The sequence below is a fragment of the Schistocerca serialis genome, chromosome 2 (genome assembly GCF_023864345.2).
Source record: "Schistocerca serialis cubense isolate TAMUIC-IGC-003099 chromosome 2, iqSchSeri2.2, whole genome shotgun sequence".
In the NCBI taxonomy this organism is placed as follows: Eukaryota; Metazoa; Arthropoda; class Insecta; order Orthoptera; family Acrididae; genus Schistocerca; species Schistocerca serialis.
The window spans coordinates 411,714,498-411,737,586 of NC_064639.1; the positions used below are offsets into that span (position 1 = coordinate 411,714,498).

General features: G+C 37.6%; 1 protein-coding gene across 1 annotated transcript in view; it reads left to right on the forward strand.

Moving 5' to 3' along the window:
• LOC126457247 (enhancer of mRNA-decapping protein 4) overlaps window positions 1–23,089 on the forward strand; it is a 164,908-nt gene that overhangs the window by 125,957 nt on the left and 15,862 nt on the right. The window contains exons 10-18 of the mRNA XM_050093399.1: window positions 524–900; window positions 12,240–12,380; window positions 13,303–13,451; window positions 15,942–16,112; window positions 16,974–17,142; window positions 19,894–20,185; window positions 21,619–21,734; window positions 21,815–21,980; window positions 22,093–22,264. Of these exons, the coding sequence (XP_049949356.1) occupies window positions 524–900; window positions 12,240–12,380; window positions 13,303–13,451; window positions 15,942–16,112; window positions 16,974–17,142; window positions 19,894–20,185; window positions 21,619–21,734; window positions 21,815–21,980; window positions 22,093–22,264 (1,753 nt within the window). The remainder of the gene's footprint in view (window positions 1–523; window positions 901–12,239; window positions 12,381–13,302; window positions 13,452–15,941; window positions 16,113–16,973; window positions 17,143–19,893; window positions 20,186–21,618; window positions 21,735–21,814; window positions 21,981–22,092; window positions 22,265–23,089) is intronic.

The window sequence follows — 23,089 nt, forward strand, 5'->3', positions numbered from 1 at the left end:
ACAGTAGATCACTGACAACAAGTGGTGGGTGGGTGGGTGGGTGGGTGGGTGGTGGTGGTGGTCTGAGAACTATATGTGTAGCAAACGAGGGAGAGATGGAAAATGATCGTTTTTACCCAATGTCGTGATGTTCCCACATAAAACTGATACATTTAGTAAACTTAAGTACCTCCTACTTGGACCACAAACAAATTGACAAGGAGTCTCTTCTGAGAATAGGTGAAGTACTGAAAGGCTATTGTCCACATATTTGCTCAGTATACATGTGATATATTGTAAAAAAATCTTTTATAAAGGATGTTTCATAAAATCGTGACTGTTTAGAGGGGCATTTTGATATATGTTCAATAAAAGCTAGGACCATGTTCCAGATTGTAAGTATTATTCTTGCTATTTTATATTTTCTCTTGGGGACAGACTCATTGTGTATGTGAAGTTCTGTGTTCCTAATTATAATTTGTTTTAATGTATCTTAGAAGTGGTGTGTGGTGAACTGTTAAGATTTATGGCTCTATATTGGTAGTGTTTCAGGACAGTTTCTCGGATGTCTCACTGAATGTAATAACCATGAATGGCACAGATTTAGATTCACAACTAATTAATATTGCAAAAGATGAGATTGCCGACTCTCAGCAGCCAACCAGTCCAGCCAATCAACAGCATACACAACAAGAACAACAGTTAAAGCACAAACAAGAAGAAGAGAAACGTAATGATGATGATGATGAAGATGATGAGGAAGAGGAGGAGGAGGAAGAAGAGGAAGAGGAGGAGGAGGGAGAGGAAAGAGAACAACAACAAGTGCAGCAACCACCACAGCAGTTAAATTTGATGACACCAGATGCATTTAGCTCTCCAGCTAAAAAGGAAAGCCCTACTGAAATTCTTAATCCATTAGTGGTCAGTTTTAAAATGTTTCTTTTGTTTGTAGTGTTGTGATAGCATATGTATTCTTAAACTAAATTCAACTACTAATATTATCTTACTAGAAAAATTAAGGGGTTATGGAATGGCTGGTAACCAAGCAAAGAAGATTGTGGCTCCAAACTTCATGATATAAATTTCCTCACTCAAAGAAAAGAGCAAGTTATTGCTGTGGTTAAGACATGGAACTTGCCCTTGTCCCAACCTGGATTCGATTTTCTTTCTGACCAGTAACACTTGGTTTTTCCAAGGTTTCTCAAAGTTTCTCAAGGTAAATGCTGGGATTGTTACTGTACAAAGGACACAGCTGATTTTTCTTTACCATCCTTCCTTGATCTGAGCTTGTGTTCAGTCCATTACAAACTCATTTTGGTATTATTTTAAATCCTAATCTCCTGTTATTTCAGAGGAGGGAGTAAAACGTTTTAGAATGTATTGTTTTGCAGTGGTTATTTGTTTTTTAAGCGTTTAGCGAAATCAGTCAGGAAATTTTTGTATGCTTCGGCTTCCGTGTAAACAAGTCCTTTTTAAGTGTTTAAAAGTATTAATTGAAAAGTGTAGAAATGTATTTCACAGTAATTTGTACATGAATTTTATTATTTTGCGAGTAGAAAAAGTTTGCATTTTAATCTTCACAGCATGACCAAAATAGAACTATTGAGTATGAGATAGGAATATGTGCTTCTCACTATATTTGCTTTGACTCTCACTCCAAAATCAGAGCTATGGAATACTTGAAAGATGATTCAGGTCTGTGTAAGGCAAGTTTTTACCAGATTTCTTGCAGTTGTGACTTGACATACATAGTTGAAACCATCAGGGCATTCAAACCTGTTGCGTTGCATATGACACACATGATTAGAACAGCCAGACAAATCTGCAATTACTGAACATTGTTCTGAAACTGGCCACCCCACAGAAAGCAGAAGTGCAAAGGTTTTGCTCTTCACTACTACCTGTTTAATGAGACTGTGTACCATGATCCTGTTGACATTAAGCTAGCATGTGACCTTACAAATAAGTTTGGAGTGAATTCTGCATGGTATTCTACTCTCCTCCTGAGGAAACATATTTCCTCTCTTACTATAACTATGTGAAGCATTTTCATACTAGTTATCTCTTGTTGGCAGTGGGTACTGATGGCGACCATGTGTAGTTTCTGTTCCAGCTTACTCTTCTACATTGTCCGTACTGACACAGCTGCCCCAGCTGCGGGCTAGATCCTGAAACACTAGTATTTTGCATTGTATTTAGTGCCTGTGAGGAGTTTTATTATGGAAATGTTTCTAATTTGAAAAACTCTACGTGGTTGTGTTCCTGTGAACTATTCAAAAAGTGAAGATGCTGGGAAAAGGTTAACAGTTAACAATACATGCTACGGTAAATCTTCGGCCTCTGACTTCGTGAATAACTCGAGGAGCATTTCCTGTTACTTGAATTTGTCCTAAACATATGTAACTTCATTCAGTCATACCTTTATCATTCTGATCATCCAAGATCGTCCCCTTTTGACTCACAAATGAGATTTATCATCTTCCTTATCAAGTCCTGTTGAAGTTGAGGGTTTGCATAGAAAATCCCTGTGTTCTCTTATTTTAGATTGGTCCCAGTGCAAAATGTGACCTCGTCTACCTCTGTAGCTGAGTGAACTGTGTGGCCGACTGCAGTGCAGAGGACCAGCATTCAGTTCCCAGTACTGCCAGGGATTTCCCTTGATGAGAGGACTGAAAGGTGCACTAAGCCTCAAGATGCCAACTGAGGATCTAGTTGACTGAGTAGTAGCACTTCAGGTCACGAAAACTTAAAACGGCCAAGAGAGTGGTGTGCTGACTGCATGCCCATTCATACCGCATCCAGTGAATCAATGGCAGAGAATGACACAGTGGTTGGTTGGTAATAATAGGTCCCCCTGGACCTGTGGACAGAGTTTACATTTACTAGTTCAAAATGTGGCCTTTGCTTCATAGTCTTAAACTGACCCCTTGTCCAGGATGTTTGCTAATTCACTTGCTATAATATCAGACACTTCTGGGAAAAGTTGTTGAATAGTGGCCCAAGGGTTCTCATAAAAAAATAATAAGTCTTTTATTATATTTTTAAGTGGGAGTCACATGCCATGCATACTTGTGCATAACACAGTCATCAACAGTCCTCATCTTGTAATGTTTAGTATAAATCACATTATGTATCTGTTCATGTAACTGACATGTGCATGAACAAGTATATAGTGTGATCTGTAGTAAACATTACAGCCTCAATAAATTTTAATGAGGACATTATTCGAGCAGCCTGTATTTTAGATTCTTTTATTTGCACTAATAGTTTTGGGAACTGCCCATTCTCAAGTGCATCTGTAGTAACTGATGTGGATACATTGTCCACATTTCATCAACAAATCAAGTGCCATTCATATCTGTGCGCAACACAGTCGTCAACAATCCTCATCTTTTAATGTATGTATACACACGTTCATGCACACTTGTTAGTTGCATGAACAAGTATATGTAGTGTGCTGAAGATTAGATGGGTAGATCACATAACTAATGAGGAGGTATTGAATAGAATTGGGGAGAAGAAGAGTTTGTTGCACGACTTAACAAGAAGAAGGGACCGGTTGGTAGGACATGTTCTGAGGCATCAAGGGATCACAAATTTAGCAGTGGAGGGCAGCATGGAGGGTAAAATTGTAGAGGGAGACCATGAGATGAATACACTAAGCAGATTCAGAAGGATGTAGGTTGCAGTAAGTGCTGGGAGATGAAGCAGCTTGCACAGGATAGAGTAGCATGGAGAGCTTCGTCAAACCAGTCTCAGGACTGAAGACCACAACAACATGTAGTGTGATTTGTAGTAAACATTACAAGATGAGAACTGTTGACGGCCGTGTTGTGCACAGATTGTACATGATTTGTTCATGAAACAACGATGATGTGTCCACACCTGTTACTATAGATGCACTTCAGAATGGGCAGCACCCATAACTATTAGTACAAATGAAATAATCTAAAATACTGCCTGCTGGAGTTATGTTCTTCCTCAAATTTACGGAGACTGTGGGACAAACCTGGAAGAAATTCTCCATTTCTCTTTGCTTGGATGATTTTTATCCTAATGTCAATTCACCTATGACCTTCCACCATTTTTGAGTAATTGGATCTATCTCTTACACCTGTGCATGGATTTTTCTCCCTTATTCCAGTTGCTTTCCAATCCTCCTCAACTTCTTTCACCCAATATTCCCTGAAGCATGTTTTTTATATTACACAGTACAGTCACATTAGTGCGGCCACTGCCTATACTCGATGTCTGCATGCAATAACCACTCACAGATTACAGGTGGCAGCACTAGTAGTGGAGAGTATGTGAAGCGTGTCAGCAGGATGTGGAAAACAGTGCAGTTAGTATCATTATGCAGAAATTGAGCAATTTACCTTACATCCAAAAGTGCTTGATCAGAGGCTTTCGGGCCAAGGGTGGAAGCATTTTTGAAATGGCTCAAGTTTGTGAACTGTTTGTGTGCCACTGTGATTAAAGTATACCATGCATGACAAACTGGTGCTATCCAAAACCAGCACTGAGGCATGACTGCCCAGATGAACCAAGAGGCTGCCAACAGCATCTCCTCAATGACAGTTCAGAGAATGTTGCTTTGGGAGCATCCATGCTAACTGCTCTTCTTCAGTGACAAAGGCTGGAATTTGCATGCTAATATTGAAACTGAGTGTCCACTGAATGGCAACAGATGGCCTTTACACATGAATTCAGTCCATTGGACTGAAAGCTGTTGGCATGTACAACGTGAAGTGTCTGAAAGAAAACACCGTCCAACAATCATTAGAAAAATCCAGGCTGGAGGAGGGAGCATTATGGTCCAGGGAATGTTTTTGTAACATTCTGTGGGTTATCTAGTCATTCTAGAAGGTGTAGTGGACCAACATAAGTATCCATCTATCTTCCCTTACAAGCAGTGTAATGTAATTAGGTATATAAAAAAATCTTCTCGCCAAGAGACAGCAGGAGAACACACACGTGAAAGGTTGTACAGTTTGCAAGCTTTTGGAGCCAGTGCCTCCTCCTAGCAGTAGAATTGAAGGGAAAGGAAGAGGGGTCAAGGAAAATGACTAGTGAGGTTTAGGAAAAGGGATAGAGTCCAAAAAGTCGTCCAGAACCCAGGGTGAGGGGAGGGATGGTTACTTACTAACAAACAACAATACTTATGTTTTGACAGCAGCCATACTTTCCACATCAGATGATTCCTTCCTGTACAGCCTGGGCATCTGAGGCAAATGTATTTGATCAGATGCAGGAATACCCTCCATTCTCACCTCTGCCTTTGCTGGACATAATTACCTCACCGGCCTAGTTCAAAAGCAGATTTCGTGGCCCATTACATCCAATCATGGTACTGCTGATATCTCCATAAAACAACTTAGGAGTACACCACCTGTCACTCAGTACTATCCTAGTCTTGAATGTACTAACCAGCTACTTCGGAAGGCTATGACTTCCTAAAATCATGCTCTAAAATGATGTCAGTTCTGTCCAGCATTTTGCTCACCATACCTAGAATAGCTTTTTGTCAACCTCCCAATCTCTGCAGTATCCTTGTCAGACCCTGTACTCTTTCTGCACCAATCTCCTTATCCTTTGGCTCCTACCCTTGTGATTGTCCCCACTATAAGATATGCCTGTACACCCTTCTACCCACCTATACCAGGCCTGTAACTGGCAAAACATATACTATCAAAGTGAGAGCCATATGTGAAACTTCACATCATATATCAGCTACTATGTAAACACTGTTCGGCCTTTTACATTGGCATGACTACCAACAAGTTTCTCAGTCAAGATGAATGGACATAGGCAGAGGATATATACTGGCAACATACAATATCCTGTCGCAGAGCATACTCTTAAGACAGGCTCATCCAAGTAATGCACCCGGTGTGCGTGGCTGTGCCCTTCAGGTGCAGGGCAGTGTAGTTCAGTGCCCCGTATGTGATTGTGTGTCACTGGTTTTGGCATACGAGTAGGAGAGACAGCTGCAGAGTGACAGAGACCACACAGCACTGCTCTGCACTTAGGGTGACCAGACTTCCGGATTAATCTGGACATGTCCTCCATTTTTAGCTCTTTGTTCGGGGTCCGGCGGATTTTTACAGTGTCCGGCTTTTTCGCAAAGTTGAGTGTAATACAATTAAATTTGTCCCGCTCTATTGCTCTTTTCTTAAATACTTTACCTATTGGCACAGCCTTCGCGATAAACACGCACGAAGGCGGTGTTAGTAGGTGGCACCAGGATCGTCGATGTTATCGTTGATCTACATATAAGCAAATGTAAATATCGATTATTTAAAATTTTCGTTTTGTATCTTCACTTTTTATTGGGTTGGCTTCCTGTAGTGCACGTGTGATTTGTGAGTGTAATTTTTAACCCACTGAATTAACTAAAATATTTGGCTATGCCTAAATGAAAGTGTACATTTTCTGATGTCCTTTCCTGCAAATATCCGGCTTTAAGAAAGGGAGAAATGAATTTGAAGTGGAATGTAAGATAGGTGGAGCTGAAACGTACGTCTCAGTGGCCAATAAAGGTAAGAAATAACTCGACAGATTAACTGTCATGGTTTTATTTCATTGTTTCATAGTGATTCAATTTATTTGTATTTGGAAGGTTATAGTGCAGTTTACATGTCGTCAGCTGCTGCTTGAATTGTAGATGTTGGTAGCGGTGCGTCGAATGAAGGGAGGTGAATGGTCTTATGTTTTTTGCTTTGTAAACAATTCTGTGTTGTTGACATAACAAAACAACTGACGCCACACTGTCACCATAATCAGTGTTTTTAATTTTTTTTATATTGCTCAGGTAACCACCACTTGACCATCAGTAACAATTAGCTACTGGTTTTACCGGTAATTCCCGGTAGTCACGTGACTTGTCCAAAGCTGACGGGTGGTGTCCTCATCTACAGTTTACCCGTTTGATGTGTCCTCTTTTTTTCTTCCTTTTTCCTCCTTTTTGAAGCTTTTTGTCCTCCTTTTTAAACAATTGTATCTGGTCACCCTATCTGCGCTGGACTGTCCTGCGGTCAGATCCAATATAAACAAAATAACAGAGGAAGCGCAGCTCTGTAAAAGAGGTCAATGAGTGGTAAAACAACCAAACCATTTACTGTTTACGTAACAATTAGTGTTTGTGTGGCAGAATTGCTACCAAAAGCTTTAGAAAATAATATTAAAAACAAGAATCGAAGAACAACTTCATAGTTTTCTCACCCTTAGGTTGATTCTATTAGTATTGCGCATGCACACTCATATGTACAGCAGGCATCTTCTGAAAGATATATCAATTTCTTAAATGACCTAGTGTTGTCATAAATATTATATTTTAGAAATTATTTTACGTAAGAGATTGGCATTATTACTGTCAGTAGTTACAAGTAAATATTTTTTGTTGTACTCCGTGCTACAGCTTTTTGTATCCCTTTTCAGATTTTTGACATCAGATCCTTAGTTTGCTGTTTTGTACGCAATAATTTTAATTGACCAACTTTGAAAACTTTTAAAAAATAGAGTTAGGATTATAAAGACCTTTAATCCTTACAGTCAACATGGTTAAAGAAGACAGTTAACATTTCAAACATTTTTCTTTTTCAAGGAAATGATTTTGTCTAGGTTTGGTACAATATTCTGGGAGATTGCTAATCTCAAAGAATTAGTTATTTTTTTCTTGCTGTCTGGTGAGCAGTTCTTAGTTTTAACTAGCTTTAAAAGGGAGAAAAAGGGTTAAAAAATATAGAGGGAGCCAAACATTGAGAGAACTTTGGTCAAACTATCTCATCCAGGAGGAAAGAAAAGTCATTATTGTGAAATGGTCTCCCCCCCCCCCCCCCCCCCCCACCCCCCCCACACACACACACACACACACACACACAAAAAAAAATCGCTATTAATTATAAGGAACCAGGAACTTCTTACGGCGCCATCTTGCTCCCCTTTTCTATAATTCTCAGGTTGTTGTTGTTGTTGTTGTTGTTGTTGTTGTTGTTGTTGTTGTTTTTTTTTTTTTTTTTTTTTTTTTTTTTTTTTTTTTTTTTTTTTTTTTTTTTACTCCCGTCCAAGTTCAATTAGCCACCCTGTTCCACATCACTGTCAGCACTTTGCAGAAGCTCATTGATACTCCTACGGCATGTCTCGCAGTGGTCTGCGCAGGGAATTGTGGTTATTCAGGCTTTTGGCAGATGGTCACATTAATGTGACTGGACAGTGTATGTTGGTCAACACGCTGCCATCTATCCTCATGTTGTGCCTGAAAATCTCGTCTTCATTTGCAAATCGTGCTTGAAATGAGTTCTGTTCTCATTTACAGTGTCTGTCTTGGTCTAAATATCCAGTCTTTTTATTTATTTATTTTTGTACCCCAGATAGCTTTAAAAACTTGTTATGCTGCCTCCGACAAGATAAATCCCTCGTACCCAAGATTGCATACAACACATTATTTCTGATTTATCAGCATATAATACAGCATTCCTCAATAAGTTTTTCTTTGCATATGTTTTATCTTTGCAACATGACATTGTTTCAGCAGTATTTGGGACCTGCTTATTATGCACTTTTTTGTCTATAGCTTACCTCTTTTTCTTTTCCTTCAGATACCGTAAGCTGTGTGTATTCTCCCCCACTGATCCTCATTCTTTCAGCCAGTTATCACATTCAACATCATCATCATTATCAGGATTTCCTTCCAGCGAGCCGGAACTTCATTTCACATGCTTGATTTGACACTCTTCTCTCTTATTTATGACACATGCATCTAGACTATACATCATGATTGGCAGGAGAGAAGTTTTATACATGGTCTGTTTTGCTCTGATGGACTTCCTTGTCCCAGATTAGATTTCGTACTTGGTGGAAGAAGCTAGATCCTTCTGTTATTCTGTTTAAGACTTCTGGTTTGGAACTTCCATTGCGTGATAATGATGCTATCGAGATAATTGAAGCTTATTCAATCTTCTCCCCCTCCAGTATGATGTAACAAGGTATGGGTATCCTGCTCATCTTCATTGCCACTGTCTTGTTCCTACTCACAGTTAACTCGAATTTTTTAAATTTTGTGCTCCAGTAATCTAGTCTCCTCTGAACCTCCATTTCTGTCTCTCCCCGAATGGAAATGTCATCAGCAAAAACAAAAGCATTGAGATCTTCGTTTTCTTCTTCCTTGATTTCTTTCATGATTGTGCCCATAAGTGTAATGAAGAGTAAAGGGGAGAGCGAACTGCCTTGCTGAACACCTCTCGTCGTCTTAAACCATTTTGATCTTCCCTTTTTTAATTAATGAATCAGGAACATTATGTTTTCTCAAGCATTCCCACATTTTATCCCTTGGTACACTGTCATATGCTTTTTCCAAATCCACAAATACTACTATCAAGTCTTTTCCTTTTTTCCAATACTTCTTCATTAACTGATGGAGGGAGAAAGTGAGATCTATTGTTCCCAGGTACTTCTGAGCCCAAGCTGTTGTTCCTCTAATTGGTGTTCTAGAGTTTTCTGCAATCTTTTTCCTATGACTTTTCCATTATCTTAAGGCAGAGTGATAAGTGTGATTCCTCGGTAGTTGGTGCATTTCTTTCTACTACCTTCTTGAACAATGATCTTGTAATTCCTTTTCTCCATTCATCCAGCACTTTTTTTTCTTTCCATATCACCCCTAGCGCCTGTTATAACCATTCTATTCCATGTATTCCTGCGGCTTTCATCATATCCATTGTCAGCTCATCTACTCCAGCTGCCTTCCCACTTTTCATCTGTTTCAGGGAATTTTGTTTCTGACCAGGAGATTGGATCCTGCTCCTCCTCTAATTCAATGATTTCGGTGTCACTTTCTTGTGCACCTTACCCATTCAGTAAGATTTCAGAATAATTCTTCATCTCTTCTCTTATACCATCCATGTCCCTGATAATATCCCCATTCTCTGTTTCAATTGCTCTTGTGTCTTCTCTATCGGATCTTTTACTTTTCAATAACCCATATAACAGTTTTTGGTTCCCTTTGCTATCCTGCTCTAGTTTCTTGGTGGATATTTCCCAACTCTTCTCCTTTTCTTCTTTCACAATTCTCTTTGCTTGGAGTTTCTTTTGTCGGTATTCCTGCTCCAGTGTTGTCACCTTGTGTTAATCTTTTGGCACCAGCCCCTGGTTCTTTCTTTCTTCAAACTCTGTATTTTTCTTTGCCATATTACGTTTTTTAATTGCGTCTTTTACTCTATCGTTCCACCAACTGGTTTCTTCGTGTTTTCCTTAACCCTTTATTTTGCCACATATCTGCACAGCTCTGTTAACTATTAATGTTTTAAATAGGTTCCACTCTTCCTCTACGTTACCCCTTTCAGTTTTTGGTAATTTTTGTGCTTCTAGAGTTTGGAAACTTATTTTATTCTTCTTTCAACTTCCACTCCTTAACTTTTGGCATTCTTTGTACAGCATTCAACATTTTCATCTTATAATTTAGATCAGCTGCTAGTAACCTGTGGTCACTATCCAAGTGCTCACTTGGTATGACTTTAGTGTCCCTTACTTTTCCTCCAATTAATTTGCCTGTTAATATATAGTCTATAACTGTCTTAGATTTCCCATCCCAGCTATATCTAGTAATCTTAAGGCTATCTTGTTTCTTGAAGAATGTATTCTTCACTAAAAGCTGAATCTTTATGCACAGATTCAGAATTTCTTCACCCTCAACATTTCATCTTCCATCTCCAAAGGGCCCATCACCACCTCATATCCATTTCTATCCATGCCAGTGTGAGCATTCAGATTCCCAATTATCATAATGTTATTTCCTCTTACTTGGTCTTAAAGTTCTTCAAGGAATTTCGTTTTTTCTTCCTCACTGCACCCTTGCTGAGGTGTGTACACGTGAAGTATAGGAAAATTATTCTTTCCCGAGTTCACTCTTGCTCTAATTATCCTTTCACTTACAAAGCTCACAGCTTATAAAGCTCAGCCAGTATCTGCATATAATACCTTCTTATTATGTACTATATTGAGGTCAGCTTTCACAGCAATTTCAGCAAGAGTTTCCAGTTTTTTTGCATGTTTCTTCATTCTCCACTCTTCAGTGCCATATTGTTGGCAAAAGTTGGGCAGTCTTCTCAGCTGTTGTTCTGTATTTTGTGTCCCTTTACACCTGTCTCCATTTTGTGATCACTTTATTCAATACCAAGTTATTCAAAATTGGTGGCAACTCATCTCCTTGGCGAATTTATATCTTTAAAGAATTATAAAACTGAGTTTTGCTGTCTGACAGCTCAAGCGGTTGTGCCTCCCAGTGTGTTGCCCTTTCATCTGTTGGTACCCAGCCCCTTGGCGCAAAGGAATACAACAACGTATCTGTCTACAGGACATGCTATATTTAAATGTTCTATGCACATTGTATAGATACTTCAGTTTCCTTCTTGTGTATCTGCTTGTATATTTTACCTGTAACATTTGTTCACCTGTGTTTGGTGTTGAAGGTGGTTTTTGTGTGTGTGTGTGTGTGTGTGTGTGTGTGTGTGTGTGTGTGTGTGTGTGTGTGTGTGTGTCGAGGGGGGGGGGGGGGGATTGCAGTAGAGGCAGATGAAGCAGAACAAAGTAGAATTAATACTGGTAGTAACATGGGGGAAAATAAATATTCACACCTGAGAAGCCTCATGACAGTAAAAGACTGAAAGATTTAACAGAAAGGTAAGTGTTGCTTGGGCTCAAATGTGAGACATTAGCTTTTCTTATGTCTTGGAGACATGCCCATAAATTCACTCTCTTGTTTGCTTTATGCAGACTTCAGTATACAGATTTACACCAGTACTGTAAAGCTTTGCTTTGAATGTGTGACACATTATCAATATATTTCAGTGAATGTCAGTTATGATTATTCAGTTTTTTAATTGCGCTATGGTATTACATAGAACTGCATCAGAATAATAGCATAATATTACCATAAAGTCCACAACTTTTGTTGTGTCTTGTGCTGTTTTGATGTTTTGTGATCATTTCTAATGATGACACTAGACAACTGCATTAGAGATAATTAATAACTGCGCATTCTGGTTATCATTATCGGCCAGTTGTCGGTGGTGGGAAGTTCTAAGTTTAGGCAACTTTAATATAAAAATTCAGTGACATTAAAAAGAACACTGAAAATAAATTTCTGTGTATTTAGGTTTGATAATTCCTTGTTATTGATTCCTTTTTGTGTACAAAAAATTATTTTATAAAGTTTAACAATGCATTGTATGATAATCTCTGTATTTGTCTTTTTTTTTATTTTCAAGGTCTCTCGCCATAATGATTCTTCACACATTCCAAGAATTCTGGATGTGCCAATTTCAGCATCTCCTGTAATTCAAAGTATGGACATAGCTTTAGACTGTACAGTAAATGGTGGTTTGGCACTTGGCAGTGACTCACCAAAGGTACTATAACTTTTCATGTCCTTTTATTAAGTAATATCGTAAGTCCAAATAAAATTGCAAATTAAGCTTGAACTTGCATTGTCATATGACAGAGATATTTTGTAATATTTAATTTAATTGAAAGTGCAAGCATCTAGTCTGGTATACACACATGGTACAGTGTCATATTCCTTTTCTATGACTTGGTGTGGATACTTCCACTTTTATTTTTAAGTAAAGATGTATGTTATCTTCCCAGTTAGGGAAATGGGCCATTACAGTTCGGCAATCTCTTAAGTATCATTAATATGTGTTGCATTAGTATGTCATATGTAAAGAAAGTTATTACCTAAAAAGTAATCTCCATAACAGTTAAAATATTTGTCGCTTTGGAGGACAATGTGGCCCTTCCACTTGTCAGCCTTTCAGAGTGACTTTCAATACCTTTCTTCATATGTACGTATTTCAATTTATTTATTTTTTTAACTTTAGTGCCTGTGGGTCTCCTAATGACTGAACTCAAAGACTTCAAGGATTTGATACTTCGTGTGGCAAATGTGCTGGTGTGAAAACTGACTCTTTGTAATTTGTTGTCTTCTGTTTACCTTTGAAGAGTTAAGCCAGTTGTGGAACTAATTTACACTTAATGCTGTTAAATCTTCCAGAATGGTACAAGCTATTCATTTAACTCCTTATTCATATTGATCTATCATCTAATGATAAAGATGGAATTTTGATTGACATTTATTATACATATCACCAAAACTAGTATACATCATAACTTTCTTTACATATGACATTCAAAGGTGTTGCCTTGCTTTCACAGGTGGGGGCTGACAAAGCATTCATAGCTTGCTGTTATTCTTGAGTGTTATGTTTAAATTCTGTCGTCTTATTTGCTGAAAGAATGGCTACACCAATTCATGAATGTTAATTGTTACAGAGAGAAGGATTTGCAAGTGGAGGCAGTAGTCCTAGTAGAGAGGTGCAGGAGATATTATCGTTGAAGAGTCCTGAATGTTTGAACCACAGTTTCTATGAAGAAAAAGCTGAATCAGATGACTGCCTAAATATCCTTAATCCAGTTGTAAAGTGAGTGCTGCTTTATCGAGAATATAGTTTTTGTTGTGTTTTTAATTAATTTAACCAGTGCCTCAGACAAAGGCTGTAAAGTTAAGAACATGTGAAAGTGAATACACCAAAAGAAGTCCAAATATTGGTAATGTAGCGAGAGGTTTACAAAATCAAGGAAATGGGCCTTGTAAATTGAAAATTGTTGTTTGTGATAGAGGAGAAGCATTAGCAATAGGTCATCTTAGAATTTGAGCCTGTCAGATTTATTACGCTGCAGTACCCCATGTGTGGTGTCAGCTTGCTTTACTGAAGAAGCATGTATAACTTCACTTTTAAATGACACTTTCATAGAAGTTCAGCTGAACTCTTGCTTCTCAGATGACAAGTGCCTTGTTAATTTTTTCGCATCAAATGGTCGAAATACAAAGGTGATAGACATTTGGCATGAGACTAGCGGAATGTAGCAGCTGCAAATGCATCTCTGGGCAAAGTGGCTAATGTTTTGCAATATTGGTATGACAACTTACATTCTCAGTAGGCACTGGAACTGCTCCTAACACATTAAACAGGCAGTAGTCCACAGCCTTCCTGTTAAATGTTAAAACTCGATAAAATTGTGAACTGAAAGTTGAATTACGTCACAAGTTGATGATCTCAGACTTATCAGATCTTGGGTTTCATTTAGGAGCCTCTTCAGTATACATATCACTATAATGTTTATCATGTAACACACAACTTTGAACACTAAATGTGGTCAGACTTCCAGGCATTCCCATCTTATACAAGTATGGTAACTCAAAATGTTTTCTGTGTTGGTACTATCTGCAGGTGTTTGACTGATTTGTTCATATAAATGCACATCAGTAGCCATGTGATCTCCACAGCAGGTGTTCAATATTCTTTCTCTTGCCGAGATAAAAATCTGTTATACAGGTAAAAAGTCGTTATCGGGATTAGTGTGGACTGTGACCAACTGAGGATGTTCCCACTTACTTAACATTGTGAGGGAGTTTATGGACCATTAGTTCACAGATTGCTGGATTGGGATAGGTAGTCCACCGATTGCTTGGCACCTTAGAAGGTTTATCAAGAATCAAGTGTACCAGACACAAGTTCGTGACCTACCAGATCTGGACTATCGCATTCATGCACCTGTCACAGATGTTACACCTGCTGCAAAACACTTGGAGAGAAGTGGATTACAAATTAGGTGCCTGTTGTGCCATTAATGGTGCACTTATGAAAAGCATTTTGAGTTACTGTACTTGTAGAAACATACTGTCAATACATATCTTAATTACTTCCCAAGCTATTACATTGACATAATAAAGAAATTGTGTTAATTTTTGATTCACTTTTGCACAAATAGGATTGTGGAGTAGTTTGTGCCTTGCCTTGTGTTTTATAACCCATTAAGCATATCTGTTAATGGAGAAGTACATAAGAAACATATGCTATGCATGTGTCACTTGACAGCTCTGCTTTGCTTCTGAAAAGGGTACAGCCTGGAGGGATAACAGTAAGGTCTAGGAAAGGCTTTTTGTAGACTCATTGCAATATATTATTCATTTCCATATAACACTGATTTTTTTGAATTACCAATGTTGTGGCAATTTTTCAAACATTAAAATGGTGATTATGTGAATGTTGTGACACTCTTTACAGCTGTGTAAGGAAATAGCATTTTGGGATTATGGGATAGCTACTTAAATTTATTTCATAAAAATGCATTGTAAATCTGTGCCACATTATATATTTCATTTCAGTGATAAACTAAATGTTACCAGTAGCAACTGTTGTGACTTCTAGACATTTTTGTGTAATATGCTATTATTGGTGAAAATCACAACGTTATGGAAAGTGTGGTCAGGTTTGGAAGATAATAGAATAGCAGTAAGTGATAAAAATGGTGTGAGGGTGTTTCAGTGTGATTTGACTGCGTGTTGAGGACAGTGTAAATGGCGGATGTTTGTAGAACCTAAAGTACTGCCTTCTCTCTGGATATATCAGTTGGACAGTATTCAGCCTCATGTTGTAAGTAATGTGCAAGTTACATTTAAAGAATGACACATGCCACTGCTGTCCTTGTTAGTACATTGGCCCATGCCTATCAGACATGGTGGGATTGTGGTTGGTCAGCATCTTGTTTCTCACGGTCCTTCAGCCACCACTTTTAAAGCTTTGTAGTCTAGCATGCATGCTCCATGAAGGTAGATTCTCCAGGGAAAATTGTCAGATCTTCTTTGACTCCATGTCACTGTGGTTAGAAGCTCCAATCACAGCATGTGTGGGCTTGAAATGCTACAGAATTCTCTTTTACATACCTTACACAGTTGTAATCCTAATCATTTGCGTATTCTTATTCACCTATTTCCAGTATTAAGTTCATTCTAATTTATCCCCCCTCATGTTGCAGTTTTCACAGACATTTGTGTTTTGATATAATATATTTGACAGATTTATTGATTTGTTTGTTTAGATAACTTTTACAAGTTTCTATTCCCACAGTATTGATACAAAAGCATTACCTGCACCAAAAGATAAACTCCAGTTTGATGTGCTGCAGAAAGACAGTTTGAAAGTTAACATTACTGAAGGTGATGGGTGGCCTGAGATCCCCATGATGCTAGCTGCAGAAATGAGAAAGTCAGTGGCTTCTGAAGAAAGTAACAGTAAGAGGTATTATTTGCTATATGCTATCTGACAAGAAGACTAGCAATGATTTTTTTCAGTAAATGTAAAGTCAATACTTTTTGACTCCATTAACTTTAGAATGTGTGTCTGGAATCTCATAATCTTTATTTATGATAGCTGGCAATGAGAGAGAGATTTTTAAAGAGGCCTATTTTTAGTGTTGCATAAATTGATGACTTATCCAACTGATAATTTCAAAGGGGAATGTTTTGGGGTATCAACAAACAAAAAAATAATGTAACTTGTTAACTAAACAAATTTTAATCTGTTGAGCAGAAATGTGAAAAACAGGTACTAAATCTTCCCGTTATAGATGGTTTCTGTATGGGAAAGAGTAAAATAAAGAGCAATTTGTGTATGTTGAAAATAAGGCTGATATCCACGAATTATCGTTAATGATGATCCCAATTATAGTAGAAGTAATAAATTAGTATAGTATGTCTGCAATACATTTGAATGTTGATCACAAATGAATTTTATGTGAACAAAAACAATGTACTTTTCGTTTGGTTCATGAGATTAGTCCGAGAAATTCTGGGGCAGTTCTTGCTTGCTCTCATGTGCAAGGGATTTGCAGGTGAAGGGTATAGTCTAAGTGTGTAGGCCCATTGATGAGTGAAATGGGAATCAGCATTAAATATAAAGTTATTTACAAACCTCTTAAAATTAAAGTGATATCAGATATTTAGTGTATGTTAAAAATACTGCAGTTTCAAAATTTCTTTGTTAGAGGAATGTACATTGACTGTTGTGCATGTGCTCTTTTGTTCAATATTAGTAACAAAGAACTGAATAAAGTGTGTTCTTTGCTATAGGCTTCTAATTCTTATTTTTCATATTTTACAGGAACTCTGCAGGAATGCAACCTGAGAAGTTGATGGGAAATTTGGAAATAGACATAAAAAATCAGCAGTTGCTGAAAGCCAATCAGAGGCTAGAAGCATCAGTAACTGCTTTGTCAGAACAAATAAATACACTTACAAGTGTGCTGCATGAGCAGCAGATGCAGATAAAGGTGAATTTATCCCCCCCCCCCCCCTCTCTCTCTCTCTCTCTCTCTCTCTCTCTCTCTCTCTCTCTCTCTCTCTCTCTCTGTGTGTGTGTGTGTGTGTGTGTGTGTGTGTGTGTGTGTGTGTGTGTGCCAGATCATTTATTAACATTGTATCACAAAGTTTGCGTTGTTTATTTCTGTTTTGTTAATATCACCAACCCATCAGATTTCTCCTTTAGTGCAATTTTGGAGCTGGAGGGCTGTTGGTCCATAACATGAAAAAAGCTCAATCAGGGATAATATACATTGAGATTAAAATAACTTTGATATTGTAATGTAACACAGGAGGTATTTATGTAAAATATTGTAATTTCCAATTTTAATCTCTTTACCTTAATTTCTGTGGAACTAATACTACCGTATTTACTCGAATCTAAGCCGCACTTTTTTTCCAGTTTTTGTAATCCAAAAAAATGCCTGCGGCTTAGAATCGAGTGCAAAGCAAGCGGAAGTTCTGAAAGATGTTGGTAGGTGCCACCACAACTAACTTCTGCCGTCGAATATATGTAGCGCTACGCAGGCATGCTTTGCCGGCACAAATATAAATACTGGCGCCAAAACCTCTGCGTCAGTAAATAAATTTTTAAAAAAAGGTGGAAGACGAGCTTTTTTGTCCGCCCAGAGTTTCGACCACTACATATTCATACATTATCCAACGAAGTAAATGCAAATTCCGTATTGTTCATCTTCGAATGTAGCACCATTTCAATGTACTACGAAAATCCGACTGGTAAGACTGTTTGGGATGTTTGTCAATATGGCCAACTCTACATTCTGAATTTTTTCCTACCTGTGAGAAGAGATGGTTGCTAATAGGAACTGTTATGAATTGTGAATCACATGCAGTATTCTCTTCACCATAAGAGTAATACGAATATAAACATTTTGCCATGTATTGCTTCGTGTTTGCTGCTATCTCATTTAAGTCCTGTCTGCCTAATAAACTACGAAACTAGAGTGAGACAACAGCAAGCTCGGAAGAGTATACATATCATGTCATGTTTAGATTCATATTATTCTTATGCCTAATAGTGATACCATCAGAAATGAAGCACGGCAATTGAGTAGACTTTTAAATCTAAGATAACTCTAATTTCTGTGCAGAATGTAATGTACTAAAGAGGCATCTGCAAAGATTTCCAAACAGAGAAAATTTTTTGCTAAACTCTCGTTCAGAATATCTTCTATCATACGCAGTCTATTATTTGGTTCTTGTTGATCATTATCAAAGAAAGCAGCAATGTAAGTAACAACAAATACCAGTCTCTTGCCATTGTTTTGCTAATGAGACGATTCCTCTCTTTTTTTTGTTGTAAGCGGCGATAGCGCGCACAAAAGCGAGCCATGCCGCGAGCGGCGACAGGCCGTAAACAGTCATTATCAGAATGCGGCAAACAATGCACGACACAGTACAGTAATGCATTTTTGGCTTAGAGTGACGTAAACACCTATAACAAAGAGAACGGCACTTATCAGATCAAAGAAAAATAAGCAATCAATCCAAACAAGACGAAGCACGTGAAAAAGGAATGGAACCCGTATAAATACAGACGGAGCACCTGACGCATAGCAATGGCTACGTGGTAAAGCTTAACTGCTAAGCTTACGACTCAAACCAAATTACTATAGCTGTATCGTCATTCATTCAACCTAAATTGTGTCTCATATTACAATGGACCAACTTTGTTTCGATTTGGAGGTATGGCCTAAAACTTTTCTCTCCCCTTGAATTTCGAGTCTCAAATTTCAGGCGCGGCTTAGATTCGGGAAATCATCCCCCCCCCCTCCCCCCCCCCTCCCCCCCTCCCCCCCTCCCCCCCTTGATTTCGAGTCTCATTTTTCAGGCGTGGCTCAGATTCGAGTAGATACGGTAATGCTTAAATTGATATTTTTAGTTTCCATCTTAAATAATATGATCATATTGGAGTGGATATTTTACAGGTTAGTTGGGTAATTGTAATATTATTTCATTACGCCTATAAAATATATGTGAATATTCTGGTTTTGGCAGCATTTAACCCTCGCAGTACTGGGGGCAGTACATTACGCTCGCCTTTCAAAACTATTGTAATCTAGTCAGTTACTTCATATATATTAAAATTCTGAAAAAATATATTCTTTTTAATGAATTCTTGTACCAGATTCTGTATATTAAATTTTTCAGTTAGATTTAAATTTTTGGGTTAAGCTTAAGTAGCAGATTCACGTTCCCCAATGAATATGCCAATCAATATTTCCAGGTCCAGGGATTTATTTACACCTCAATATCAGTTTAAAAAGCATGTTGAGAGTAGAAGTCAACAACAAAAAAGAAATTTGCATTTTTGAAATTTTTCTGTGTTGGTCGTAAAGTCGGTGGTATGTGTCATGGAAAATGCGTTGATATTGCTAAGAGTGTGCTGAAAGATGGCGTTGATATTGCTAAGAGTGCGCTGAAAGATGTTTTCAGGTTCTGAACCCTACTTACGCATCTGTACCTCTTTAAAATATATATTGTTATGTATATTTTTTCCCATGTGGGCATAAAGTACCCCCACCTCCCAACCTGGTAATGCACATTATGGAAACTGGATTGGTTTTGGTAGGCTTAATTTTTCTTTTAAAATAAATTAATTTGTTTAAGTGTTTAGTACTCTAACAAACATATGAAATGAATGTGTAAGTCTTGCATCACCTTGACTGTAAGTATTTCTAGCTTAGTTTTGTTTTTTCCAGGAGCTGAAAAGTGAAATTCAAATTGTTCGGCAAGAAGCAATGCCTGAAAGGTTTGCGTCCCAATTGGAGCCATATATGACAGCAGTAATTTCTTCACAAATTGAAAAAACCTTAAAAAATCATGATGACCAAATTGCACCATTGTTAGAGGAAATGTTAACTACTAGAGATGAACATGATAAGAAGAGACAAGATGCACTCATGTCTGCAATATCACAGACTGTCGGAAATCTAGTTTCTGCAAAGTTAGAAGATATTGTGTGCATTGAAATAAAAGAAAATATTTTGCCAGGTAAACAGTCAATTTCAGTGTAAAAACTGATTAAGTAAGTGTTCTTTTTTGTCGTGTTGAAAAGTCTATGGTTTAAAAAATACTGTGGTACACGTTTTACCCTTGCTCATTCTGAGAACCAAATTTAAGCTCTTCAGTGAGTAAAAAAAATTGGTAGAGATGGGTGGAGAACTAGCAATCATTTGTCTCAAGATATGCTGAGTATATTGCGGCACTCCTTCTGTTATCACATTTCGAAAAATACTGAAAATCCTCTTTTACACTAATAAGGGTACTTTAAAAATGGTGTAAATTTCGGGAAAATGTTAATGGTAACGTACTGTTTATACAACATGAATAAGCTACTTTATTAATTGCTTATGTAAGTTGGACATTTCAATGAAAACATTGGTAGTTCCTATTTAATAAAAAATCCAAAATTGTGATTTGTTCCAGTTTCTTGTGTGTGTGTGTGTGTGTGTGTGTGTGTGTGTGTGTGTGTGTGAGAGAGAGAGAGAGAGAGAGAGAGAGGGGGGGGGGGGTCTGTTTTTTGTTTAATCTGATTTTCTTGGAGTGCAGAAATACATTAGAAAATTCTGATACCTACGTCTTCAGCAGAAACACAGGGCGATGCCGAAGTCACATACCTACTTACGGAATGTATGTTGATTGTATATACGTCATTATACTTAGCAGGAAACGGGAAATGACGTGTAATGTTAACAGATGAATCATAATCATAGTAGCATGGTGTTGACAACACAACTAATGGTTTTCACAGAATGTTAATGACAGAATTGTTTTTCAAAAGTGTTTTAAAGAAATGTGAAAGAACAAAAAGAAACTATTAATGATTAAAAAAGAATGATAATGGTATTAGTAGTACTTCTTCAGCCCCTTGATCCGTGTGTCTTATCACTAAAGAGTGTTTGGAGCAATCTGTCCAGAAACGGCTATCAAAAATTTCTTGGGGGTTGGCAAAATGCAGAACTTTTGGATTAAACAGTTAACTCCATTGCAATCAAACTATTTTTTCACATGCGCATCTATAAAAGAGCACGTTGAAATACTGTACGGGTTGTGTCTGAAAGATCATACTGTAACAGAATTTTTTTTTTTTTTTTTTTTTTTTTTTTTTTTTTTTTTTTTTTTTTTTTTTTTTTTTTTTTTTTACTGAACCATATGCTGACTGTGTACTGCTACAACAAGAATGGAAATCTGTAAATATATCTGAATTACTCACTGCACATAAGTAGCGATAGCAAAATGTTTAAGGATTGTAGACCTATGGTCTAGTTAACTGCAACACACAGATTGATCACAGCAGCTATTGCAAATAAAAATCAAAACAAGAAAGCTGCCTTAGTGACTCAACAATGAAACAGTTACAGCTCTGTTCACATGTTTCTCCACATAGATATCTTTTTACATGACTTTGTTTTTATCACTTACAGCAATACTTGAAGCAATTGATCCCATAAAAAATCAACTCCATACAGAAATGGCTCAGAAACTGTCAGCTACGGACCATCTTTTAAAAGAAAACATATCTAAACTGGTTCAGAGCAAGGTAAAAAGAAATTCTCTGTGCAATATATTTTTGTTGTTACCATGCTCTGCAATACATTACTATAATTACTTTTTTTTCAGTCAGTTATGGAGGTTCTCAGCAGTACTCTTGTGGGAGCATTGCAGCCTGTGGTAAGGAACACTTACAAGGAAATGTTTGGAAGCACTGCATTGCCAGCATTTGAAAAAGCTTGTCAAAATATGTTTCAACAGCTCAATGAGGTTTTCACAAAGGGTTTGAAAGAACGTAAGTATTTGTTTCATGTTTGTAATTTACATTTTACTTTTATGGTAGTTGTGCTCCACTACATTTCATACATTTTTACATTTCATGTGACTGTGGCAACAAATGTTTTCAGATGTTCAGAGCTTTGAAAGCCACTTTGATAAACAACGGAGACAGCAGGAGAAAGGCAGAGATGTCTTGTCTCAGATGCAAGCCACTGCGGAGACCTTGCGTACAAATACTGAAAACATTCCAGTTGTTATACAGCAGGAAGTGCAATCACAAATTCAAAAGGAGCTTTCCAGGTAATAGTCTTTAGTTGACTGAGAGAAAAAAAAAGGCATTTGTCTATCTAAAGTGTTCATATGTATTTCATTGTATTTTCATGAGGTTGTTTTTTCTCATGTCGCAGTTTTGTCGGTTTATTTTACTATTGTGCAGGGAATTTTATTGAAATGTGTAAGTAATAAGCTGGAGAGGTTTGTGTGCAATTGTAGGCTTCTGAACATATTCACTTGTTACAGCTGTCACAAAGCAAGCCTTTCTCTGTGACTTGCTTAAGGCAGACAAGATTAGTAACAACATATTTACTTACTGAATGACCAGCACTTAACCTCCAGGAGGTGAAATAGTACTGCCGATACACAGAAATAAAAGGAGACACACTCTCTTAGCTTTCAGAAGTATGGCTTCCTCCCTGTATGAAGAGGAGGGGGATAGGTTGGGAAAGGTTCAAAAGGAAAGGCAGGTCACTCAGACTCCAGGATGAGAGCAACACACTTTTTGTCTTTCATATGTTCTACTTGCTACACTAGAGCAGCTTTTCAGTAGCTTACTCTTTATTGATGGCTCAATGACTAAATGTCGGACTACCAAACCAAAGGTTCGAGATTCAGTCCTCAGCCAGTTTTATGGCATGTTTCTTCCGCAACTTGTTGCATGTTTCACCAATGGCAAGAATTTTTCATGTGCAAAATGTCACGTTAACACCATTGTTAACACTCCATGTTAAACTGGTGGGTCCTCTATAACTGGCTAGGTTTGTCACACTGCAAGTACATAGCACCTATAGTAGGACCACACACTGTGGTCTTCAAACCGCCTTTCAAGTTGACGCTTGCTTTACCTTG